This window comes from Mobula birostris, chromosome 1, assembly GCF_030028105.1.
Source record: "Mobula birostris isolate sMobBir1 chromosome 1, sMobBir1.hap1, whole genome shotgun sequence".
NCBI lineage: Eukaryota > Metazoa > Chordata > Chondrichthyes > Myliobatiformes > Myliobatidae > Mobula > Mobula birostris.
In genome coordinates, this window is record NC_092370.1 from 155,379,756 (window position 1) to 155,406,990 (window position 27,235).

The 27,235-nt window shown below is 46.0% G+C and overlaps 1 protein-coding gene across 3 annotated transcripts; it reads right to left on the minus strand.

Annotated features, from left to right (window-relative positions):
- Window positions 1–1,985: 1,985 nt before the first annotated feature.
- LOC140200844 (protein-L-isoaspartate(D-aspartate) O-methyltransferase-like) lies at window positions 1,986–25,538 on the minus strand. Of its 3 annotated transcripts, none has more exons than XR_011886743.1 (8): window positions 25,345–25,538; window positions 21,416–21,520; window positions 20,598–20,629; window positions 8,959–9,063; window positions 7,369–7,489; window positions 7,135–7,220; window positions 2,526–2,749; window positions 1,986–2,226 (listed from the first exon to the last, which is right to left on the minus strand). XR_011886743.1 is itself a non-coding variant. In XM_072264477.1 (8 exons), exons 1-8 carry the CDS (start codon window positions 25,511–25,513, stop codon window positions 2,214–2,216), a joined length of 801 nt encoding a protein of 266 aa, XP_072120578.1. In that variant the 5' UTR covers window positions 25,514–25,538; the 3' UTR covers window positions 1,986–2,213. The 3 variants fall into 3 exon arrangements, 2 of the variants coding, with proteins under 2 accessions (XP_072120578.1, XP_072120588.1); XM_072264477.1 differs by having other exon boundaries at window positions 2,580–2,749; XM_072264487.1 differs by having other exon boundaries at window positions 2,531–2,749.
- Window positions 25,539–27,235: the final 1,697 nt, after the last annotated feature.

The following is a 27,235-nucleotide window of genomic DNA, read 5'->3' on the forward strand; positions in this document are numbered from 1 at the left end:
TAAGAGCTATAGGAATATTCCAGGAAATTAAAGGCTAGTGAGCCTTGCATCAGTGTTAGGGAAATTATTGGAAAAGATTTGTATGGACAGGGCATTCTTATGTTTGGAAAAGCATGGACTTATCAAGGAAGGTTAGCATAGCTTTATGCAGGGGAGATTCTGTCTCACAAATTTGATTGAGTTTTTTGAAGAGATGATGAAGATGATTGATGAGGATAGGGCAATGATGTCCTCTTCATGGACTTTAGTAAAGCATTTAACAAGTTCCTTCATAGTAGGCTGATCCAGGAGATTAGGTCATTGGGATCTGTGGTGAGCTGGTAAAGTGCATACAAAATTTGCACAGATGTTTTCCCCAGGGGGTGTTGGGGCCTGGAACTCTGAAAAGGCGTTGAGGTAGAAACCCTCAGCATGTTTAGATGTGGAGTTGAAGACCTTGGACTTGCAAGGATACATATACAGTTTTAGAAGACAGATTAAGATAGGTCTCTTTTTATAAAATGCATAGATATGATTGGCCAGATTGCCTCCTGCATCCTAATATTCCACAGTTCTAAGAGCTGTTTGTCATCTATATCAATGATCTGGATGAAAATGTGGTAAATTGGATCAGCGAAGGCCTCCTGAAAATCCAAGTTAACAATGTCCACTGACTCTCCTTTGCCTGTCTTTCCTGTTATTTCCTCAAAGAATTCCAACAGAATTGTCAGCCAAGGTTTCCCCTAAAGGAAAACATGCTGACTTTGGCCTATCTTTTCCTGTGCCACCAGGTGCCCTGAAACTTCATCATTCATAATGGACTCCACCATCTTGCCACCACTGAAGTCAGGCTAACTGACTTAAATTTTCTGTCTTTCGCCTCCTTCTCTTCTTAAAGAGTGGAGTGATATTTGCAGTCTTTCAGTCCTCCAGGACCATTTCAGAGTTGGGTGATACATAGTAAGATCATTACTAATGCCTCCAGAATCTCTTCAACTTTTTTCAGAATCCTGAGGTGTAGTCTATATGGTCAGGGTGACACATCTACCTCCAGACCTTTCAGCTTCCCAATCATCTTCTCTTCATTGATAGCAACTACACTCACTTCTGCCCTTGACATTCAAATTTCTGGCATGCTACTGGTGTCCTCGACAGAGAAGATTGCCGCAAAATACTTGTTCAGTTCATCCTCTATTTCTTTGTTTCTCCATTACTACTTCTCCAGCTTCATTGTCCAGTGGTCCAATATTCACTCTTTGCTCTCTTTATATACCTGAAACTTTTGGTATAATCTTTTATATTATTAGCTAGCTTATCTTCATATTTCATCTTTTCTCCCTTTATTGCCCTAGTTGCCTTCTGTTATTTTATTTAAAATCTCCCCAATCCTCTAGCTTCCCACTATTTTTTACTATAGTATGCCCTCCTTTTTGATCTTATGCTTTGACTTCCCTTGTCAGCCACAGTTGCATCATCCTGTCTTTAGAAGACTTCATCTTTGGGATGTATCTGTCCTGCACCTTCCAAATTGCTTGCAGAAACTCCAGCCATTGCTGCCCGACCAACATCTCTGCTAGGGTCCCCTTCCAATCAAATTTGGCCAGCTCCTCCCTTATGGCTTCATAGTTACATTTACTCAACTGTGATACCAATATATCCAATTTTAGCTACTTCCTCTTAAATTGCAAGGTGAATTCTATCATATTTAGGTCAATGTATCCTAAGGGTTCCTTTACCTTAATATGCTTTTTTATATTTGATTTACTATACGTGGAAAGCTATCTCATCATTTGAAACATCAGGATTCCACAGCAGATTCTCACACCCTATTCTGTCAATGAGCCAGCCTTGTAACGACCTCCTTGGAAACTTCTGGATAAAATAAATGGCTACCTTTTACAGTAGCTGATGTTCCTCCATGCAGTGAAACCACATAATGAGTTAACCCTTTCAACATGGGTACAAAGGGGGCATTTACTGCTCTGACCAAAGGACGACACACTCGGTTTCAGAGTTGTCTAGGGTGCTTTATTCCCGATTCCACACTGCACACCAATACATTCAGATTATCCCCTTAAATCTGCTTCGCTACGTGGAAAATGTGCATCCTTCACCAGCCCAGATGTTGCCCATGTTCCAATGTTTCCATGGAGAGTCAGAAGTCTGTCGTGAGGCACTGGCTGAGTTTAGCACACGAGCTGTCCTTGTCTTGCTAAAAATCAGGTGTAGGGATATCACAGTTCACGTCTGTTCAAAGGCAGAAAACAATTAGTGATGGGCAGGGAAGGGGATGCACCTTTACAAAGGTTTAACACGCACCTCCTGCCAACAAAGCATTCTCTCTATCTTCCCAACATGATGTGCATTGCACACACATGTACGCCACCATGGGCGACCAGTATTCAACACCCCATTCCAACCATACCTCTCCACATGGCCACAGCATGCCCATGTAAACAATCACCAACGTGCATTTCAGATCCCATGACACCCCCACTCATACTCACACCCTTCCCTCAGCAGACAGACACACTCACACCACTAACCTTACCCGATGCTGTGTACCTTCATTGGAGCACCTCTCCCGAGAGTTCACCTACCCACTCCACTGGCTCTCACGGTCAGTCAGTGGCACGTAAATCACTTCCATCAGAGGTGTGTGGGTGATATTGCCATCCATTGTCTTGTCGTACTGCTCCAGTAATTGGCGGCTGTCTCTCTCACCGACAGGAATGACCAGCCGTCCACCAGGCTTCAGCTGTTGTAACAACTGTGGGGGAGAGAAGGGGAAGAGCTGTGTGGGTGAAGAGCTGTGCCCCCCACCCCTACTTGGCACCATGGAAAATTAGGATGCCAATCTTATCTATGCCATTTGATTAAAAGAGACCTAGCTTAACCCCACTTCTAACACTGTACCTGCATCCTTGCAGGTCCCAGCTCTTCAACTCCACATCTAAACAGGCTGAGGTTTTCTGCATCAACATCCTTTCAGAGCTCCAGACCCCTGCACCCTCCGGGGAAAACACCTTCCTCATCTCCCCTTTGATCTTTCTACCAGCTCGTTCAATTCTCTGCCTCCTGCTTTCTGATCCTCTATCTATTTTATATACCCAGGTCAAGCCTCCCCTCAGCATCTCCTGTTCCAGAGAAAACAATCCCTGCCTAAAACCAGAGGGCAGGGGTTTAAGGTACGGGGCAGAGGGTTAGAAGGGTATCTGAGGAAGAAGATTTTTCACCCAAGATGTGATTAGAATTTGAAACATACTGCATGAGCTGAAAGCAGAGACCTTCACAATATTGAAGTATCCAGACAAAATTAAATTGACGAGACAGAGAAAGCTACAGGTCAAGTGCTGGCAGAAAGGATTTGTGCAGCTGGGTAACTGATAGTGGGCCAAAGAGCATGTTGAGTGCGACACGACTCCAGGACAACATGGTTGTAAACCTGCACCCTCTCCAGTGTAGTCACACTCTCCCTGTAAGATCAGTACCAGAACTATATGGATTTCTCATGCGGTGACCCACCTAGCACTGTATACAGTCCGAGAATAACTTCCTGCTCTTACATCTTACCCATTGGCTGATCTAAAATATCTTCAAGGATGTTCCCCCTTGACCACTATGTGGACCTGCTCTGCTGCCTTTCAGGACCTGGATGTACACAGAACCCTTGCTGTATAGACCCTCCTTGAATGGGTCACCTCGTATTTCTCTGGGTGAAATTCTATTGGCCAGCTTTCTGCCAGATGACCAACCTATCATACAAACTCCTACCATATAAAACTCTAGTACCAATTTTTTATTATGCCCCTACGTTTAGATCTACATATTATACATTATAGACTTCTGATAGAGCTCAAACTAAATTTATTATCAAAGTACATATATGTCACCATATACCACCATGAGATTCATTTTCTTGAGGGCATACTCCATAAACCCCTAATAGAATAATAATCATAATACATTCAATGAAAGACCTCACCAGCTCGGGTGTTCAATCAGTGTGCAAAAGACAACAAACTGTGCAAATACAGAAAGAAAGCAACACTAATAACAATAAATAAATAAACAATAAACATTGAGAACATGAGATCAAGAGCCCTTGAAAGTGAGTCCACTGGTTGTGAGAACAGTTCAGTGATGGAGCAAGTGAAGTTATCCCCTCTGGTTCAACAGCTTGATAGTTGAGGGGTAATAACTGTTCCTGAACATGGCGGCGTGAGTCCTGAGGCTCCTGTACCTTACATGTGGAATACTAGAGGTGCTGGAAATTTACGCAACACACATCAAAGTTGCTGGTGAACGCAGGCCAGGCAGCATCAGGACGAAGGCTCTCGGCCCGACACGTCGACTGTACCTCTTCCCACAGATGCTGCCTGGCCTGCTGTGTTCACCAGCAACTTTGATGTGTGTTGCTCCTGTACCTTATTCCTGATAGCAACAGCAAGAGGAGAGCATGGCCTGGGTGTTGGGGTCCCTGATGATGAATGCTGCTTTCCTGCCTCAGCACCCTGTACACATGTGCTCAATGGTGGGAAGGCTATTGATCTAATATTTTTACTCTGTTAATTGTTCAACAATATTATCTGGACCACAGAGTATTTTCAGCCATTACTCTTTTTACTTCTGTCCACAGTGACTGCATTAAAGGCACCACTCTCAGCGACCATCCTAGTCGCTTCCTCAAAGAATTCGATCAATTGGACATGACCTTCCCTAACAAGTCCGTGACATCCAATGCTGATCAATCTGTGCTTTTATGAATGAAAGTTTACAGACTCAGAATCAGGTTTATTATAACCGGCACGTGTCATGAAATTTGTTAACTTAGCAGCAGTTCATTGCAACACATAATACAGAAGAAAAATAAATAAATTACAAAATACGTATTTTGAATAGATTAGAAATCATGCAAAAAGCAGAAATAATATATATTAAAAAAGTGAGGTAGTGTTCGGGTTCAATGGCAGAGGGGAAGAAGCTGTTCCTGAATCACTGAGTGTGTGCCTTCAGGCTTCTGTATCTCCTACCTGATGGTAACAGTGAGAAAAGGGCATGTCCTGGGTGCTGGAGGTTCTTAATAATAGATGCTGCCTTTCTGAGACACTGCTCCCTAAAGATTTTCTGGGTACTTTGTAGACTAGTACCCAAGATGGAGCTGACTAGATTTACAACCTCCTGCAGCTTCTTTCGGTCCTGTGCAGTAGCCCCTCCATACCAGACAGTGATGCAGCCTGTCAGAATGCTCAACACAGTACATCTATAGAAGCTTTTGAGTGTATTTGTTGACATACCAAATCACTTCAAACCGTAGAACCTTAGAACAGCAGAGTGAAAACACACAGCTGCTTGAGCCACTGCCCCACAGTGCCAAAGACCCAGGTTTAATGCTGACCTCGGTCACTGTCTGTGTGGACAGTTTGCACACTCTCAAGTGACCCACATAAAAATTGCTGGTGAACGCAGCAGGCCAGGCAGCATCTACAGGAAAAGGTAACGTCGACTGTACCTCTTCCTATAGATGCTGCCTGGCCTGCTGCGTTCCACCAACAATCTTTATTGCTTGAAATTCCAGCATCTGCAGATTTCCTCGTGTTTGCATCCCCAAGTGACCCTGCAGGTTTAATCCTGACCTCGGTCACTGTCTACGTGGACAGTTTGCACACTCCCCTCAAGTGACCAATCCCTCGTCCTAAAGACAGCAGGTTGTCAGGCTTGCCCCCAGTCTGTAGAAAAGTGGCAGAGTCTAGAGGGAGTTGACAGGAATATGGAGAATAAAAAAATGGGGATTAAGTGACTCAGTGGGTCTTGGGGCCCATTTCTGTGAAGTATGTCTCTTCAAGAATGGCTTCCACTAGTTAAACTAACTGGCCGGTAAGTATTTGGTTCATCCATTCCTCCTCCATTGAACAATGGGACAACACCAACAACCCTCTGATCTCTGGTACCAGAGAGGACAGAAACACCATCAGGGTCTCTGCAATTTCCTCCCTGATTTCTTTTAACTCTTTGGGATATAATTTACCTGGCAGTGATGAGAACAGTTCTAAGATCATTAAAGACTTCTGTTGTGAGGTAGATCCGAACCACTGAAGAAGCAGTTCGTGAATTGCTAATGCATTTACGATCATCAGCACTGACAGGCACAATAAAACTGCATTTCCACCACCCAGGACCAGGGCAGTTCCACTTGAATACTCTCACACCAAGTAGCACATTACTCTGAAATGTACTGCAGTTCTTTGGTTGTTGAACATGGAAGAGCTCGTTAACAAGGATCGATCTTCAGCACCAGCATGGCAGCTGCCTCAGTGGGAACCAGAGCAAGTGGTAAACTCACCTGACGCAGGTATCTGTCTGCACAGCCCAGGTGCTGACCACAAGCCTGGCACCCCAACACACTCCCTCGTTAATGAGGATATCCATTTCACCGGGTGCATATCACGGAACCCACGGCAATGCTGATGACTTAATTACCAACCAAGAACCCCAGTCTCAGAGGTTTCTCTACCTCTGCCAAACCCAAAATCTGTCCCCACTCTGTGACTCTTTGTCCTGGCCCAGGACCCCATTCTAAACACCCTCACTATTCTCACCTTCCTGAATACCACCCCATCTCCCCCGCTGACACCTGGTCTGAGTGGAGCCAGGTCACAGAATGAGGTGCACTTCATCACATTAGGGAGTCAGCAACTGGTACCTTTCTCACAGAAGGGGGTGAATATCTTGAATTATCTACCTCAGTACTGTGGAGGTTGAATCACGGGGGCAGGTAAGTTTAAAGAAGAGATAGGTAAACTTTTGAAGATCAGGGATTTGACATAGACAAGGAATTAAGGTCAGGACAGATCAGCCATAATCGGTAAAACAGGCTTGAAGGGGACAAGTCCCAGTCCTATTGTTATTTGGAAGATTCAGCAATGGCCACTTAACCAGATCCAACCCACTGAAAGGAGTGACCTGTAGCTCGTTTCCTGCAAGAATAATGCTGGCCAGAGAACGTGAACCAAGCTTGTCTGCTGACAACTCTAACTTCCCACACTGCAGCCCGGCACAAAGCCCTGGCTCCCTCTGTGTTTGCAGCTCCTCCTTGGTTCTCATGCCCTGTACAGGTTGGCCTGCAGCCCAGTGCAGAGGGTTAGGCTGTCTTACCTCCTCAGGAACGATGGCCGCAGCCGCGCCCACGTGAATGGCGTCGTAGGGCGCGTCCTCCTCGTATCCGAGGCGGCCGTCTCCCACTGGAAGGGAAAGTGGAGGCCTCAGTAAGGGCGGAGGACGAGGCACCAGTTCTCACTCCTGTCAGCCCTGCTCCGCTCCCTGCCGCAACCAGAAGCCTTGCCAAGCACCCGCCCTCCCTTTAGCTCCTCCTGCCTCTCCCCTCAGTACCGATCAGCTTCAGCCTGTCTGCGGCCAGCAGGGACGGGTCATCCGCCCGAATGTTGCTGATGGACTGTTCCACCAGTTGGGGGATGTGATCGACTCCCACCACCAGCCCAGAGGGGCCCACCTGTCAACAGAGAGAGGAATGCCTTCATCAGTAGAGTTCCATGTCATCGTGCCCCAACCAACCAAAACCCCAAGGGTCACCTCCACAACCCTGCCCCCCGTCCCACCACACTCTGAACCGCGCATCCCCACACCACCCCAGTACACAGAGCACCCTGTCCTGTCAAAATGACCACTCCCTTGACCCCTCCTGCCTTACACTCACACACCCACCCTGAGAGGCCCTCTCCAGCCACTCACACCACTCCGCCCTGTCACCCACCGTGGTCCGTCTCCATTGATACAGAGACAAGGCACTCCCCACACACAACCCCACACCACACCAACATCCCACCCCCTTGTTACACCCTCACACACCCATTCTGAGAAGCTGTCTCCATGGTACACACCCACCCCATTAGTCCTTAAATCTCTCCCCCACGGCGATCCCAGAGACAGACTCCATTCCACACACCACCCCAACAACCAGAAGACACTGACAGAACCAAACTCAAGTAGAGTTAACCTTGATCCCCTCCTCCCCTGAAAGACCCTGCTGGTCACAGAGTGAGGCCAGTTCCTTTCCCTCTCCTTGGAGCTGCAACCAGGCTATACAACCAGTGAACTAGGCACTGAAGCGTGTGTGAAGATGTGACCATCGTGTGCCTCCGGTATGCCAGTCCATCCAGGGTTCACTCCAGTAACAAATGAAAATTTCCCAAAGTTAATGACAAAATGGTAAAAGTCAAAAACAGTGAGTATGCTGAAAATCTAAAATAATAAACATAGAGCTGGGAAGGAGAGAAAGGAAGCTTGTTCAGCTGCAGGACGTGTGATGTTTCTGATGAGGTAAAACTGGGATCCGCTGTGAAGGGGGTTATCTGTTTAGTGAGTGATTGGACTGTGAGGACATGGACAAGCTGTGAATCACAGAGCAGGAAGACAGGCACAACAGACCAGGCTGGGCACATCCTCAACTCCCAGAGGGGGGGAAAATGGAACAGAAAGGGGATTCAATATTGAATTTCAGCCTATGTGATTTCTCTTCAGCTTTATGAGTTGTCCATCTGTGATACTGGCTCAACTTGTTTTTTTTTTGGGGAATAGAGGCCATGCCCAACCTGAGCTGCTGGGCATGTCTTCCTACTCTACATTTCACAATTCCTACATTCTCCATCTATGTTCTTTTGTTCATGTTTTCACTCTCCACTGCTCCCAATCTCTCACTGACCAGATGATCTTATTTACTTCTTATCCCCAGGGTCACCCTAGTTGTAGTTTATAAGAGACTCCAGTGCTCCCTGGCCCTCCCTGTAGATGAAAAAGCCTCTTTTCTTTCCTCCCCAGTTCTACTGAAAAGTCTTTGACTTGAAATATTATCTTTTACTTCTCCTTCATTGTCTGGCTTTGTTGCTAGTGTTTACGGGAGCAGGGCCAGAGGACCCAGAAAGAGCGATGACTGTGATTTTGTGGTCAATGGCCTTTACTCACCATCCGAGCCATGCATGCTGCCAGGTAGCCACTCCCTGATCCCACGTCCAGAGCTCGGGCTCCTTCATACAAATGATCCTTCAGGCATTCCAGGGCATGGGCATGCTGGGAACAGGGAGAGATATGGAAGGGTCATGCAGAGAGGCAGAAATTGCTGGGGCTCTCCTTGTTTCAGAACGAGGGTCAGAGAGTACACAGTGACCTCTAGCATTGGCGGCCACGGGCAGCTGCTCAGGGTGGTGGGGCTCTAGGGCAGGTGGACCTAGCAGAAGTCCACAGTGCCTGAGCAGCTGTGACCTGCAGGGCCATGGGTCCAGTGCCAGAAGGTGGGCTTAGCTTCTCACTGACCAGCACAGGTACCATGGGCCAAACAGCCTCATCCATTGTAGATTTTCTACCATACTGCAATCTAGTAACAAATAAATCCCAACAACTTAGATCAGGCTGTGTAAGACTAGTGGGATCTATCAGCATCCTGGAGAGTGGATAAGAAAGGAAGTAATTCTTTAGAGTGAAGGATCAATCACCTCGCTGGCCTCAGTAAATTAGTGTTGCACGCTTCAGATATTCCCCCTCCTGCGGCAGCCTGGGTCAGTCCTGGGGGGGGGGGGGTCAGCAGTGCAGGAAAGTCAGAGTGACATTGACACTCATCAGCAGCCCCACCCTCCTCCCCACTCTGTGCTGCAGTATTGCAGCAACCGGGTCCCCAGTCGTGCAATCTCTCAGCACCTCACAGGCGGAGGAAAATTCATCAAATGGACGGATTTCAGGAGAAGGGTCGTATTAAATCTAAGGAAAATCGAAGAAAAAAAATGCCTGAAACGGTAAGAATTCAGCAAAAGTTGACCAGAAAGTTGATAAAAGGAGGGAAAATATTTGAGAGCAACTTAAAGAAAAACATAAAAGCAGACAGTAACAGCTTCTGCTGGTGCGTGGAACTACTACTACGTCAACTCAGGCCTAGGGGGCCGGCGTCGGGTACGATGACAGACTCTCCACTTTCCCTCTCCCTCATCAGTGTGTTCAGTTCACCTACATTAGCTGCGCCGCTGTCTTCTAGGAGCATGTTGGTGACAAGGTGCATGGAAAGGAACAGGCAAATGAGGGAAATTATGGGATCCCTTTCAGACATAGATGGGAGGATTTGGAATGGGAAAGAGGTGTGACAGAGCAATGAAGCAGTTTTTTCTGGAAGGTACATAAAAAAACATCTTTTAAACAACCATGGAGTTGGTGCAGAATTTGAAGAAAACAAATTAATATTAGTTAAGAGATATAATTACAGACTGAAAGCAGTAAATCCCAAGGACCTGATGATATACTTTTCATAGTTCTGAAAGATAGCAATAACTGTCATCTCTTAAATTCGCCTGTGGCAACGAATTCCACAGATTCACCACCCTCTGGCTAAAGAAATTGCTCCTTATCTCCATTATAAATGACCATTCTTCTATTCTGAGGTTCTGTCCTCTGGTCCATATAGACTCCATTGCTATAGGAAACATCCTCTCCACATTCACTCTATCTCGGTCTTTCAAAATTCAATAGGTTTCAATGAGATCCCCCCCTTCATTCTTCTAAATTCCAGTGAGTACAGGCCCAGAGCCATAAAACACTCCTCATAAAATAAGCCTTTCAATCCCAGAATCATTCACGTGAACTTTCTTTGAACACTCTCCAACGTCAACACATCGTTTCTTAGGAGATGAGGGACCAAAAACTGCTCACAATACTCCAAGTGAGGCCTCACCAGTGCATAAACATATGCTTCCCAACACTACATTCCACCTGCCACTTCTTTGCCCATTCTCCTAATCTGTCTAAGTCCTTCTACAGCCTCCCTGCTTCCTCAACACTACTTGCCCCTCCACCTATCTTTGTATCATCTGCAAACTTGGCCACAGAGTCATTAACTCCCTCATTCAAGTCACTGACATATAATGTAAAAAGAATCGGTCCCAATGCCAACTCTTGCAGAACACCACTACTCACCGGCAGGCAACCAGAAAAGGCTCCCTTTATTCCCACTCTTTGCCATCTGCCAATCAGCTAATGCTCTGTCCACGCTAGAATCTTTCCTATAATACCATGGGCTCTTATCTTGCTAAGCAGTCTCCTGTGTGACACCTTGTCAAAGACCTTTTGAAAATCCAAGTAGACAACATCCACTGATTCTCCTTTGTCTATCCTGTTGTTATTTCCTCAAAGAATCCCAGCAGATTTGTCAGACAAGGTTTTCTCCTAAGGAAACCATGCTGACTTTGGCCCATTTTTACCATGTGCCTTGAAACCTTGTCCTTAACAATCGACTCCAACATCTTCCCAACCACTGAGGTTAGGCTGACTGGCCTAGAATTTCTTTACTTTTGCAGCCCTCGCTTCTTGAAGAGTGGAGTGACATTTACAATTTTCTAGTCCTCCAGAACCATGCTAGAATCTAGTGTTTCTTGAATAATCATTACTAATGCTTCCACAATTTCTCAGCCACCTCTTTCGGAGCCCTCAGGTGTAGTCCATCTGGTCCAGGTAACTTATCCACCTTCAGACAGACCTTTCAGCTTGCCAAGCACCTTCTTCCTAGTGGTAGCAACTGCACTCACTTCTACCCCCTGACATTCTTGGAATTAATGGCATACTGCTAGTGACTTACTCAGTGAAGATACTTATTCATTTCATCTGCCATTTCCTTGTTTCCCATTACTACCTCTCCAGCATCATTTTCCAGCAGTCCAGTATCTACTCTCTTTTACTCTTTATATATCTGAAATCCTCTTTGATATTACTGGCTAGCTTACTTTTGTATTTCATCTTGTGTTCCTTATGGCTTTTTTAGCTGCCTTCTATTGGTTTTTAAAAGTTTCCCAACCCTCTAACTTCCCACTAAACTTTGCTCTTTTATAAGCCCTCTTTTTTGCTTTTATATTGGCAGGGTTGTTGACACAACCTTTGTCAGCAACGGTTGTGTCATAGTGCCCTTGGAATACCTCTTCTTTGGGATGTATCTATCCTGCACCTTCCAAATTGCTCCCAGAAATTCCAGCCATTGCTGCTCTGCCATCATCCTTGCTAGTGTCCACTTCCAAACAACTTTGGCCAGCTCCTCTCTCATGCCTCTGTAGTTCCGTTTACTCCACTATAATACTGATAAATCTGACTTTCGCTTCTCCCTTTCAAATTGCAGGGTGAATTCTATCATATTATGGTCACTGCCTCCGAAGGGTTCCTTTACCTTAACCTCAAATCCATTTCAGTATACAACACACAATCTAGAATAGCTGATACTCTGGTGGGCTCAACCACAAGCTGCTCTAAAATGCCACCTCATAGGCATTTTACAAATTCTCTCTCTTAGGATCCAAAATCAGCACCAACCCAATTTTCCCAATCTCGAAATCCCCCATGACTATCATAACATTGCCCCTTTGACGTGCATTTTCTATCTTGTGTTGTAATTCGTACCTCACATCCTATCTACTATTCAGAGGCCCGTCTGTAATTCAAATCAGGGTCTTTTTACTCTTGCAGTTCCTTAACTCACAATAATTCTACATCTTCTACATCAATTTGATTTCATTTTAACAACAAAACAGATTAGTGTGGAAAGGTGCAAGCTTATGTACTGTGGTGGAAAAAAAATGCTGACTAGTGTGAAGGAGGGATGTTGATGTCTAAAGAAGCCTGGGTGTCCCTGTACCTGAGCACAGTACATTCCATGGATGACATGAGGGTTCTGCTCCTGACAACTGTTAGACCATAAGACATAGGGACACAATTAGGCCGTTTGGCCCATCGAGTCTGCTCCGCCATTTCATCATGGCTGATCCAATTTTCCTCTCAGCCCCAATCCCCTGCCTTCTCCCCGTATCCATTGCTGCCCTGACCAATCAAGAATCTATCAACCACTGCCTTAAATATACATAAAGACCTGGTTTCCACAGCTGCCTGAGGCAAGGAATTCCACCAATTCACCATTCCCTGGCTAAATAAATTCCTCCTCATCTCTGCTCTAAAAGGTCGCCCCTCTATTCTGAGGCTGTATCCTCTAGGCTTAGACTCTCCCACCATAGGAAGCATCCACTCTATCAAGGCCTTTCACCATTTGATAGGTTTCAATGAGGTCACCCCTTTCTTCTGAACTCTAGTGAATACAGGCCCAGAGCCATCAAACACTCTTTATAAGACAAGACACTCAATGCGTGAATAATTTTTGCGAATCTACTTTGAACCCTCTCCAGTTTCAACTCATCTTTTCTACTATAAGGCACCCAAATCTGCACACAATTCTCCAAGTGAGGCCTCATCACTGCTTTTTAAAGTCTCAACATTATATCCTTGCTTTTATATTCTAGTCCTCTTGAAATGAATGCTAACATTGCATTTGCCTTCCTCACCATAGACTCAACCCGCAAATTAACCTTTAGGAAATCCTGCACAAGGACTCCCAAAACCCTTTGTATTTTCTCTCCATTTAGAGAACAGTCAACCCTTTCATTTCTTGTACTAAAGTGCATGACCATATACTTCCTGACATTGTATTTCATTTGCCATTTGTCCATTCTTCTAATCTGTCCTTCTGTAGCCTCTCTACTTCCTCAAAACTGTCCACCACTCCACCTACCTTGCAGACTTTGCAAAAAGCCATCAATTCCATCATCCAAATCATTGACATATAATGTAAAAATAATAGGTCCCAACACAGACCCCTGTGGAACACCACTAATCATGGCTTCAAGTCAGAAAAGGTTCCCTTTATTCCCACTTTGCCTCCTGTCAATCAGCCACTGCTTTATCCATGCCAAAATCTTTCCTGTAATACCATGGACTTGTAGCTTGTTAAGCAGCCTCATGTGTGGCACCTTGTCAAAGACCTGCTGAAAATCCAGGAACACAACAACCAATTCTCCTTTGTCTATCCTGCTTGTTATTTCTTCAAACAATTCCAAGAGATTTGGCAGGCAAGATTTTCCTTTGTGGAAACCATGCTGACTACGGCCTATTTTATCATGTGCCTCCAAGTGCCCTGGGACCTCATCCTTAATAATCGACTCCAACATCTTCCCAACCACTGAGGTCAGACTAACTGGCCTATTGTTTCCTTTCTTCTGACCCTCCCCCTTCCTGGGGTGACATTTGCAATTTTCCATTCCCTCAGAACCATTCCAGAATCTAATGATTCTTGAAAGATCATTACTAATGCCTCCACGATCTCATCAGCCACCTCTTTCAGAACTCTGGGGTGTACACCATCTGGTTCAGGTGACTTAGCTGCCTTCAGACCTTTCCGTTTCCCCAAGAACCTTCTCTCTAGTTACGGTCTCTTCACATATTTGATGTCCCTGACACCAGGAACTTCCACCGTACTGCTAGTGTATTCCACAGTGAAGACTGATATAAAATAATTATTCAGTTCGTCCACTATTTCCTTGTGTCCCCCATTACTACCTCCCCAGCATCGTTTTCCAGTGTTCCGATATTTTCTTTCACCTCTGTTTTATACTTTATGTTAGTAATTTGAAACCAGAAACGCTGTTGGCTGAAATCACAAAAGTTACACTTGCAGGTTAACTTGTAACAGATTAGTACAAATCCCTAGTTATCAGAATACAGGTGTCCCCCGCTTTTCGAACGTTCACTTTACAAACCTCACTGTTACGAAAGGCCTATATTAGTTCCCTGTTTTCGCTAACAGAAGGTGTTTTCACTGTTACGATAAAAGGCCCCGAGCAGCCACTCCTTCCCGATTCAGAATGGCATTCTCGCCGGCATTGCTTAAACACGTGCCTGTGAGCAGTCGTTTGCAAGATGAGTTCTAAGGTATCGGAAAAGCCTAAAAGAGCTCGTAAGGGTGTTACACTTAGTGTAAAACTAGACATAATTAAGCGTTTTGATCGTGGTGAACGAAGTAAGGACAAAGTGAGTTTGGCTTGTGGAAGTTGATGAAGATGATGTTGAAGAGGTTTTGGCATCTCATGACCAAGAACTGATAGATGAAGAGCTGATGCAATTAGAAGAGGAAAGGATAACAATTGAAACCGAATGCAGTAGCGAAAGTGAAGTTGTCCAGGAACTGAACGTGAAGCAACTGCGTGAGATTTTCGCTGCAATGATAAATTACGACTTTAATTTTGAAAGGGTACGTCGGTTTAGGGGATATTTGCAAGATGGTTTGAGTGCTTATAAAGAACTGTATGATAGAAAAATGAGCGAGGCTCAGCAGTCAAGCATACTGTCATTTCACAAGCCTTCCACATCAGCCACAGCAGACAGCGAACCTCGACCCTCGACATCGAGGCGGGCAGTCATAGGAGAAGATGAGCTGCCTGCCCTAATGGAAACAGACGACGATGAGACGACACCCCAGTGTCCCACCACCCCAACCCCCGGGCCGCGGACAGATACTGATTCGCAGAGAATGCAGCGGTAGGCAGGAGGCACACAGCACATCTTTAAGAAAAAAACTGAAATAAACAAGCTAATTAATTAGGTGCTTCATAGCTTAAAGGTCACTGGAGAGAGTGTTTTTGCCCTGAGCGCTTGCGTGAGATTTTCTGCCGACGGCACTTGTGCCGTGTTTCTGTCGCGAGCGCTTGCGTGAGATTTTCGCTACAGAGAACGGTGCCGGCAATGATTGTGGAAAAGTATTTCTACTTTATATAGGCTGTGTATTTATCATATCATTCCTGCTTTTACTATATGTTACTGTTATTTTAGGTTTCATGTGTTATTTGGCATGATTTGGTAGGTTATTTTTGGGTCTGCGAACACTCACAAAATTTTCCCATACAAATAGATGGTAATTGCTTCTTCACGACATTCCGGCTTACGAACCGTTTCATAGGAACGCTCTACCTTCGGATGGCGGGGGAAACCTGTAGTTCTGTATTATAGATATAAACCATGGTAGTTGCTGGACCTAAAAGTTTTAACCTGTATTTTTAGCCCTTGAATGACTATCTTGTGTTGGTTTTCACGTTGGAGGACATGCCTAACATGCTAAAGAGAGATATTATAGATGCAAAGGAAGGTGAGGACCTAGAAACAATCACTGTCACTAAAGAGGTAGTGATGACCAGTAGGCCTAAAGGTAGACAAGGTCCCTGGTTCTGATGGGATGCATCCCAGGGTACCGAAATAACTGGCAGAAGTAATAATAAAGCTCAAAGTTCAAAGTAAATTTTATCATCAAAGTGCATACATGTTACCATATACAACCGATATTCATTTTCCTGCGGGCATACTCAGTAAATCCACAGAACAGTAACCATAAGAGCTTAGAGGACTATGGCACCTAATGGCAACTTTTTTTGCTTGCATCTTTGGAAACAGCTCTATTTCTATCTTCAATATCTCTTTTTTTTTTCCCTGACCTGAAGTTACACGCTGACTTTGGTTCTTTGCAGGAATAGGGGTCTTACAACTGGCCATTATTCGATATGCCAAGGACACAGCCTAGAGACTAGCGTACCTTCAGGGTTCCGGATCTTGTGGCTCCAGGGGCGGGTGGGCTTGAGGTCGGTGCCGCCCTGGTGCATCGTGGGAGATGGAAGATCGAAAGCAGCGAGCTCGCTGCTAGCTGTGTGCCCAGAGATGCAATACTTCTAACATCGCAAATCAGCGAGTTGTTTATTATGTCTACCCTCTGGCTGTGAAACAGGGACACCTCTTTTTCCCTTATTAGGGAGGGGGAGGGCCTGTGGTATGTTGAATTATTGGGTGAACAAGTAGTCTTTGGGTACTGCAAGTCTGTGACTTTCTTGATGCTTTGCTGCACGCTTGAGTGCTCGGTGAGGGGAGGGCACCAATTTTTTTTGCTGGTAGGGGAGGGGGGATCGTTGCTCTGTTGCTGCTTATGCATTGAAGGGGAAGCTGGGGGGGCTTTGGGGTTCTAGCATTTAACGGTCATTCATTCTTAGGGCACTCCTCTGTTTTCGTGGATGTTTGCAAAGAAAAGGAATTTCAGGATGTATATTGTATACATTTCTCTGACATTAAATGTACCAATTGAAACCTACAACAGGATTAATGAAAGATCAGCCAGAGTCCAAGAGGCAATAAACTGCACAAATGCAAATATAAATAAATAATGAGAAATGAGACGAGACAAAGAGTCCCTAAAGTGAGGTCATTGGTTGTGGGAGCATTTCAATGGATGGGCAAGTGAGTGTAGTTATCCCCTTTTGTTCAAGAATCTAATGATAAACAACTTCTTCTTCGTCATATGCCTTGCGCGTTACACGCTTGGGGGATCATAGCTTTCTACATCGAACGATCCCTCGCAGCGTCAAGGATACCTCGCACACTTAGATCTGTTAGTTCTTTCACAGTGTCCGTATATTTTCTTCTTTGCCTTCCTCATCCGCGTTTCCCAGGCATACAGCCTTGTAATGTTAGGCATTCTATTTCTCCCTTTCTGATGACATGGCCCAGGAATTTAAGTTTCCTCTCAGTTAATGTTCTCATTTTGTATGGGCACGTTGGAGTACTGTCTCAATAGTTACCCTATCTCTATATGATATTTTCAGCGTTCTTCTAAGAATGTCTTGGGGTGTATGGGGTGGTTGGGGCCTGACTAAATATCAGGAAATGCCAATAGCGATTATATAGCTTCTACCACCCAAGACAACTCCACCTTCACGTAGAACTTAGGTCCGGGTGCACCCTGTCTCACTGAAGGAGCTCTGTCTATGGCGAATGTTTGGCGCCAGAAAAATAACCAGACCAATGGTGGTGGTGTCATCTAAAATCACTGCAGTCTCCGGCAGCAGAGAGATGGATTCCAAGCTTTGGTGGAGCTTCCAAGCTTTGTACAACGCCAGCAAAGGTTGGGCGACATCAACCAATCGGGAACACTAGTAGAGGTCAAATGCTCTAGTTAGATGAGCACTGTGGCAATAGAAGGCAATGGCAAACCACTGTAGAAATTTCTGCCTCATCAATCATGGAAAGAAACAAATGATAAACACATTTGTGATAATTTGCCAAAATTCTCTGGACGGGTCCCAGCAGATAAGACAGTAAATGTCATGCCACTGTTTAAAAGAAGGATACAAGCAAAAGGCAAATAACGATAGGTCAGTTAGCAGAACATGTGTAGTAGGGAAAATTCCTGAAGCTCTCATTAAGGAAGAAATATGCAAGATTTCTCAATAGAGCTGGTTCCATCAAGCAGACACAGCATGGATTCATGAAGGGCAGGTCCTGTTTAACAACTTACTGGAGTTCTTTGAATATCTGTTGAGCACAGTGGATAGAGAGGAACAGGTGGATATTATATTCCTTGGATTTTTAGAAGGCATTCAATAAGGGGCCACATAAATGACATATCCTTAAGATAAGGATGCACGGGGTGGGAGTAATATATTAGCATGGGTAGACGGCTAGAAGGCAGACAGTTGGGATAAATTGGTATTTCTCTGGCTGGTGGCGAGCAGTGAGAAGAGTGTAATAAAGGTCGTTGTTGGGCCTATGACAGTTCCTAAAATACCTTAACGATTTAAAAGAGGGAATTGATTACAGTCGGCCCTCCTTATCCGCGAATGATTGGTTCCGAGACCCCTCCGCGGATACCAAAAAACGCGGATGCTCAAGTCCCTTATTTAACCTGTCTCAGTGTGGGTGGACTTTAGGACCCAGGGCAGCACAGGACCCGCCACCCTCAGTGTTTCTGTTCCGTTGACTTATAATACCTAATACAATGTAAATGCTATGTAAATAGTTATTACTGCATTGTTTAGGGAATAATGAGAAGAAGTCTGTACATGTTCAGTACAAACGCAAACATCGTCGCTCTTCTGGGAACGCTGATGCTGCCTCAGCATTAGTCGATGCCGATTGTCCTGTGATCTTCAGTTCTTGAGGCTGTAGCGCTTTAGCCAGCCAGCCATCCTTAGCACTAACACTTCCCCGAATTTCAGCTTCGTTCTGTTTTATTGTACGAATGCTCCATTCGTTTTTACCGACCTCACGGCTCACTTCGGAATGCGACATGCCACTTTTCAAAAGATCTAATATTTCTAATTTCTTGGCGAGAGACAGCACTCTCAGCCTTTAAGGAATTGCTTTGACCACATAATTGCTTTTTAGGAGCCACTTTTTCACAGAAACAAAGTAGCGACCGAACGAGATGCAAGGTGAACAATGCTCGAACAACAAGTGCTGGAGAGAGAACTTCCGGGTTTTCCTGATTCGCGGTTGGCTGAATTCGCGTATGCGGAGCTCGCGGATAAGGAAGGCCGACTGTATAGCATATCGAAGTTTGCTGTTAATTGAGTGGGGAGAAAAAACAAATTATGCAAAGGATGTGGAGAGTCTGCAGAGAGATTTAAATAGGTTTAATGAATGAGCAACGGTCTGGCAGATGGAGTACAATGGTGGGAAATGTGAGGTCATCCACTTAGGAAGTAAAAATAAAAGAACAGATTACTGTATGATTTAAATGGTGAACACAGCATGCTGTTGTGCAGGACTTGGGAGTGCTTGTGCACGAATCACAACAGGTTGGTTTACACATGAAACAGGTTATCAAGAAGGCAAATGGAATGCTGGCCTTTGTTGCTCGAGGGGATGAATTTAGTTCTGGTTTGCTTACTTGAAGAAAAATGTACCAGCTTTGGAGGTGTGCAGACATTGATTCTAGAGGACGAGAGATTTTATCACCTGGGACTATATTCACTGGAATTCAGAAGAATGAGAACGGATCTTATAGAAACATACAAGACAGAGGCAGGAATGTTGTTTCCACTGGTTAAGTAAGACTGGAACTAGAGGACATAGCCTGAAGATCTGGGTCAGAGATAAGGAGAAACTGCTCTTCCCACAGAGTAGTAAATCTGTGGAATTTTCTACCCAGGGAAGCAGTAGAGATTACTTCATTAAATATACAGTATTTAAGACACATTTAGATAGATTTTTGCATAGCAGGGGAATTAAAGGTTATGGGGAAAAGGCAGGTAGAGCTGAGTCCACAGCCAAACAGCCACTTTCTTACCGAATAGTAGAGCAGGGAGAATGGGGCTAGATGGCCAACTCCTGCTCCTATTTCTTATGTTAACTTTAAATTGCTCGGTTATCATTTCAGAGGACCTGTCCTGGGCCCAGCACACCAGGGCCATTACGAAGCAAGTATGGCAGCACCTTTACTTCCTTAGAACTTCGCAAAGATTTGGCATGACTTCTAAAACTTTGACAAACTTCTATTGATTTGTGGTGAAGAGTATATTGACTAGTTGTATCACGGCCTGGTATGGAAACACACAATGCCCTTACACAGTAAATGCTACAAACAGTAGTGCATACAGCTCTATCCATCTCAGCAAAGCCCAAGGATTCTTGTAGACCCAGCATTTTAACAACTCCTGCACCACGAGCAGAATGTACACTCCCAGCCTGGTGTGTCTCTTGCTTGGGGAGTTGATTCTTGTAGACCTGGCACTTTAACAACTCCTGCACCATGAGCAGAATGTACACACTCAGCCTGGTGCATCTCTTGCTCGGGGAGTTGAGAGGGTTCAGTGAAGATTCAGCTCAACCCCCTGTAATGCCCACTTGCTCAGCGAGACATTCCCTTTCCTCAGCAACTGTTTCAGACCCATGGGCAGTATATGGTTCCAACGGGATATGTATGTCTGTCCATCACTTACCATGTGAGGTGCAGAGATGGTTGCCTGGTAACCTAGAGAAATAAAAAGGGAGATATGACTAGAAGATCTACTTCCCTGACAACAGCCTGTAGATACTGTACAGACAGACAAACACAACATGATGTAGTAATCTCGTACACACTGGGCTACTGTGACAAATCATGGTGAGTGTTCGGAGACATGAACGGAAACCCACTGGGGGCTAGGGGAGTGGGGCAGAATACCAACCCCTCCATTCCATCCACACATCCCCTCCCTGACAGCCCAAGATTCAATCCCAAGGAGAGGGAGGGGGTGTGAGGGAAGGAGAGGAGGGAGGGGAGAGAGGGAGGGAGTGAGGAGGTGGAATTAAGTCAAGAAGGGGAATAGACTGAGGGAAGTGGAGATAGGGAGGGGTGGGGCGAGGGATGGGAAATGGAGTGTGGGGGAGGGGAGTGGAATGGAGCGAGGGGAGGGGAGCAGCGTCAGTGGAGTGGAGTGGAGCAAGGGGGATAGAGGGGAGTGGAGTGGAGCAAGGGGAGGGGAGTGGCATGGAGTGGAGGGGAGGGGAGTGGTGTGAGGGGAGTGGAGTGGAGTGGCGTGAGGGGGGGAGTGGTGTCAGGGGAGTGGAGTGCAGGGGAGTGGGGTGGCGTGAGGGGAGAGGAGTGGCGTGAGGGGAGGGGAGTGGCGTGAGGGGAGGGGAGTGGAGTGGAGCAGAGGGGAATGGAGTGGTGTGAGGGGAGTGGAGCGAGCGAGAAGTGTTTGGGTGCAGGTCAGATATTCCAAGGTACAACCCCAGCTCTCGTAACTTCCCATGTCTGACATTGTTAGGGACTCACCTATGCTCTGTGGAGAATCGATGAAGGGAGAGGTTTTGGAGTAATGGGCTCGGTTTGTGGCCATCATTGTCCTGAACACTCGCTCAGAATGAATGACACCATTTCCTGCATGCAACAAAAACTGCAGTTTAGCAGCGCAAACAACAGGAATTCTGCAGATGCTGGAAATTCAAGCAACACACATCAAAGTTGCTGGTGAACGCAGCAGGCCAGGCAGCATCTCTAGGAAGAGGTACAGTCGACGTTTCAGGCCGAAACCCTTCGTCAGGACTAACTGAAGGAAGAGTGAGTAAGGGATTTGAAAGTTGGAGGGGGAGGGGGAGATCCAAAATGATAGGAGAAGACAGGAGGGGGAGGGATGGAGCCAAGAGCTGGACAGGTGATAGGCAAAGGGGATACGAGAGGATCATGGGACAGGAGGTCCGGGGAGAAAGACAAGGTGGTGGGGGGAACCCAAGGATGGGCAAGGAGTATAGTCAGAGGGCCAGAGGGAGAAAAAGGAGAGTGAGAGAAAGAATGTGTGTATAAAAATAAATAACAGATGGGATACGAGGGGGAGGTGGGGCATTAGCGGAAGTTAGAGAAGTCAATGTTCATGCCATCAGGTTGGAGGCTACCCAGACAGAATATAAGGTGTTGTTCTCTAACTTCTCTGTGAATGAAACCACTTCTCAGCCACTGAAACCACTTCTCTGTGAATGAAATTACTTCTCAGCCACTGACACCACTTCTCAGCCACTGAAACCACTTCTCTGTGAATGAAACTACTTCTCAGCCACTGAAACCACTTCTCTGTGAATGAAATTACTTCTCAGCCACTGACACCACTTCTCAGCCACTGAAACCACTTCTGTGAATGAAACCACTTCTCTGTGAATGAAACCACTTCTCTGCCACTGAAACCACTTCTCTGCCACTGAAACCACTTCGCAGCCACCGAAACCACTTCGCAGCCACCGACACCACTTCTCAGTCACCGAAACCACTTCTCAGTCACCGAAACCACTTCTCAGCCACCGAAACCACTTCTCAGCCACCGAAACCACTTCTCAGCCACCGAAACCACTTCTCAGCCACCGAAACCACCTCTCAGCCACCGAAACCACTTCTCAGCCACCGAATCCACTTCTCAGCGAATGAAACCACTTCTCAGCCACTGAAACCACTTCTCTGCCACTGAAACCACTTCTCAGCGAATGAAACCACTTCTCAGCCACTGAAACTACTTCTCAGCCACTGAAACCACATCTCTGTGAATGAAACCACTTCTCAGCCACCGAAACCACTTCTCAGCCACCGACACCACTTCTCAGCCACCGACACCACTTCTCAGCCACCGACACCACTTCTCAGCCACCGACACCACTTCACAGCCACCGACACCACTTCTCAGCCACCGAAACCACTTCTCAGCCACCGAAACCACTTCTCAGCCACTGAAACCACTTCTCAGCCACTGAAACCACTTTTCTGTGAATAAAACTACTTCTCAGCCACTGAAACCACTTCTCTGCGAATGAAACCACTTCTCAGCCACCGAAACCACTTCTCAGCCACCGACACCACTTCTCAGCCACCGACACCACTTCTCAGCCACCGACACCACTTCTCTGCCACCGACACCACTTCTCAGTCACCGAAACAACTTCTCAGCCACCGAAACCACTTCTCAGCCACCGAAACCACTTCTCAGCCACCGAAACCACTTCTCAGCGAATGAAACCACTTCTCAGCGAATGAAACCACTTCTCAGCGAATGAAACCACTCCTTAGCCACTGAAACTACTTCTCAGCCACTGAAACCACTTCTCAGCCACTGAAACCACATCTCTGTGAATGAAACTACTTCTCAGCCACTGAAACCACTTCTCTGCGAATGAAACCACTTCTCAGTGAATGAAACCACTTCTCAGCGAATGAAACCACTTCGCAGCCACTGACACCACTTCGCAGCCACTGACACCACTTCGCAGCCACTGACACCACTTCGCAGCCACTGACACCACTTCGCAGCCACTGACACCACTTCGCAGCCACTGAAACCACTTCTCAGCCACTGAAACCACTTCTCAGCGAATGAAACCACTTCTCAGCCACTGAAACCACTTCTCAGCCACTGAAACCACTTTTCTGTGAATAAAACTACTTCTCAGCCACTGAAACCACTTCTCAGCGAATGAAACCACTTCTCAGCCACTGAAACCACTTCTCAGCCACTGAAACCACTTTTCTGTGAATAAAACTACTTCTCAGCCACTGAAACCACTTCTCTGCGAATGAAACCACTTCTCAGTGAATGAAACCACTTCTCAGCCACTGAAACCACTTCTTAGCGAATGAAACCACTTCTCAGCGAATGAAACCACTTCTCAGCCACTGAAACCACTTCTCAGCCACTGAAACCACTTCTCAGCGAATGAAACCACTTCTCAGCGAATTAAACGACTTCTCAGCCACTGACACCACTTCTCAGCCACTGACACCACTTCTCAGCCACTGACACCACTTCTCAGCCACTGAAACCACTTCTCAGCCACTGAAACCACTTCTCTGCCACTGAACCCACTTCTCAGCCACTGAAACCACTTCTCTGCGAATGAAACCACTTCTCTGCGAAAGAAACCACTTCTCAGCCACTGAAACCACTTCTCAGCCACTGAAACCACTTCTCAGCCACTGAAACCACTTCTCTGCCACTGAAACCACTTCTCTGCCACTGAAACCACTTCTCAGCCACTGAAACCACTTCGCAGCCACTGAAACCACTTCGCAGCCACTGAAACCACTTCTCTGCGAATGAAGCAACACACGTCAAGGTTGCTGGTGAACGCAGCAGGCCAAGCAGCATCTGTAGGAAGAGGTGCAGTCGACGTTTCAGGCCGAGACCCTTCGTCAGCCACTGAAACCACTTCGCAGGAATGAAACCACTTCTCAGCCACTGAAACCACTTCGCAGGAATGAAACCACTTCTCAGCCACTGAAACCACTTCTCTAAGAAAATGAAACCACTTCTCAGCCACTGAAACCAACTTGTTTTACTCAACTTTGCATTTCTGATGAAGGGCCTCTGACCTAAAACATGAATTGTTTCTCTTTGCCTGGATAATTTCTGATCTTCTACCCAAGAAGTACTCATCTCATATCTATTGATATCTAAAAACTGTCAATTTCCACCTTGATTATCCCCAGGCTCCATAGCTGTCTTGGGCAGAGAGTTCTAAAGATTCACCACCATCAGGATAAATTATTTCTGAGCCTCTTTGCATTGAATGGCTGACCCTACACGTTCAAACCCTGAATCCTGGTTTGTGGGCTTAAGCTGGAGGAAATACTCACCTTGTCAAGCTCTGAGAGTACAAGAGAGAGGAGGGGTATACGAAAACATGTGAACAGATGGAAAAGAGAACATGGGCCTCACAAGCGCCACAGTCTGAGTGATTCTTTGCCTTTCCCCTTCACCCATGTGTATTAAACACTAACCATGGAAGTGCTAAGGACTTTCAGAATCATGTTTACTATCAGCAGCATGTGTCTTGAAATGTGTTAACTTAGCAGCAGCAGTTCAATGCATGATAATATATAAAGTTAATCAATGTCAGTAAGTGTGTGTGTGTATATTTTTTGAATAGTTAGATTCAAAATAATGCAAAACAGAAATAATATTAAAAAAGTGAGGTAGTGTTCATGGTTTCAATGCCCATTTAGGAATCAGATGGCAGAGGGGAAGAAGCTGTTTCTGAATCACTGAGTGTGTGCCTTCAGGCTTCTGTACCTCCCACCTGATGGTAACAGTGAGAAAAGGGCATGCCCTGGGTGCTGGGGGTCCTTACCCAACGCACCACCTTGTTCTCTCTCCACATGTCACCTGACCTGATTGGTTTATCCAATGGATGCAGCTCGCCCAGAACCAAAGGGCAGGAGTTACTCACTTCTCAGGTTCTCGACTAGCTGAGAGTGGGAGATTCCAGAGGACGTCCAGGCCATGGTCCTGAAAAGTAGCATACCCATTGGAAACATAACAGACAGCCTCAGCATTTTCAGCACGTCCCTTGAACTGAACCAAAGAACAACAATTAGTGCCAATATCTGCAACACCATCACCAGACAACCTAGAAACTCACTCAAAACATCCCTCTTCCTCTGCAGGTACACGGGGCTAGTGGTAGCTGTCTTGCACCCTATTCCACTCGTTCATCAGCTTGCTGTCAATTCCCCAATGGTCTGGTAATAATTCCCACCTTCATTCCTTCAACTTTCCTCATCCTTCCAGCTCTCCAAGGTTTCAGTGCATTTATCCATAGTCATACAACAGGGAATCAGACCCTTCGGCTCAGTCTGTTCATGCCAATCAAGCTCTCAAAAACATAGAAAACTTACAGCACAATACAGGCCCCTCCGCCCACAAAACTGTGCCAAACATGTCCCTACCTTAGAATTACTTAGGCTTACCCGTAGCCCTCTATTTTTCTCAGCTCCATGAATCTATCCAGGAGTCTCTTAAAAGACCCTATTGTATCCGCCTCCATCACCGCCACCGGCAGCCCATTCCATGTACTCACCACTCGCTGCGTAAAAACTTACCCCTGACATCTCCTCTGTACCTGCTTCCAAGCACCTTAAAACTATGCCCTCTCATGCTAGCCATTTCAGCCCTGGGAAAAAGCCTCTGACTATCCACACGATCAATGCCTCTTCACCAAGTCCCACTTGCCTACATTTGGGCCACATTCTCTAAGCCTTTCCTACCCGTGAATTGTCTGCATGTTGTCATTTTATCCTTTTTACAGCTCTCACTGGCAGCACGTTCAACATATCCACCATCCTCTGTGTAATAAAGTTTTCGCTCAGGTCCTTTTGAAATCTTTCCCCATTCACCTTACAGCTTTAGTCCACCCTACCCCTGGAGAAAGACTGTGACTATCCTTCATGATTTTTTAAAATCTCTGTAAGGTCACCCCTCAGCCTCCAACACTCCAGGGAAAAAAGTCCCAGCCTTTCCAGCCTCTCCTTATAACTCAGCCCATTCAGTCCGAGTAACGTCCTTGTGAGTACCTCCTGCAGTCTCTTCAACTTAATGACATCTTCCCTAATAGCTGGGAGACCAGAACCGTGTGCGCACACATCACTGATCCAGCATTTTGCATGCCCTATATTTTTATCATTTGACAACCTGGGGACCCTTTCATTAGCCTGACTCCTAATCTTTAACATTCTCTCCCACGTTTCTACAGATGTACCGTGCAGAGCATTGTAACTGGCTGCATCAACATCTGCTACTGGGGGTGGGGGGGGGGCAGCGTAGATCGAAATAGCTGCAGACAGCATCCATGGGAAGAAGCACAGTCGACGTTTTGGGCCGAGACCCTTCGTCAGGACTAACTGAAAGAAGAGATAGTAAGAAACTGTGCTTCTTCCTGTGGATGCTGCCTGGCCTGCTGCGTTCCACCAGCACTTTGTGTGTGTTGCTCTGTGAATGAAACCTCTTTTTCGAGAAGGCTTGATGGTATAGTTGCCCCCCGCCCCGGTGGGAGAATTACAACTCAGAAGAAAAGTTAAAAATAAGTGGGCAGCTGAGAATGGAGGATGAGGAATTCCTTCTTGGAAGGGAGAATTCTCTACCTAGGGTGCCGGTGGGGTCAAGTGATTGGAAACTGGAGAGTCAAAGGTTAAGGATTACGAATGGAAAAGCCGTGCTGAGGGACAAAATACAGTTAGCAATCTATATTGCTCACTCCCTCGCTCCAAGCTCCCCTTCCATCACTCACTCCCTCCCTCTCTCTCTCCTTTCCCTGTGCGTCTTCTACAATCACCCACCTCCGT

Coding starts and splice junctions, on each gene's coding strand:
- LOC140200844 (XM_072264477.1), bottom strand. CDS start 25,513: ATGGTGTTGCAGATATTGGCACTAATTGTTGTTCTTTGGTTCAGTTCA. Junction 21,521..25,344: donor GCTAGTCGAGAACCTGAGAA/GTGAGTAACTCC, acceptor TGTTGCATGCAG/GAAATGGTGTCATTCATTCT. Junction 9,064..20,597: donor CCATCTCTGCACCTCACATG/GTAAGTGATGGA, acceptor CCCTGTTCCCAG/CATGCCCATGCCCTGGAATG.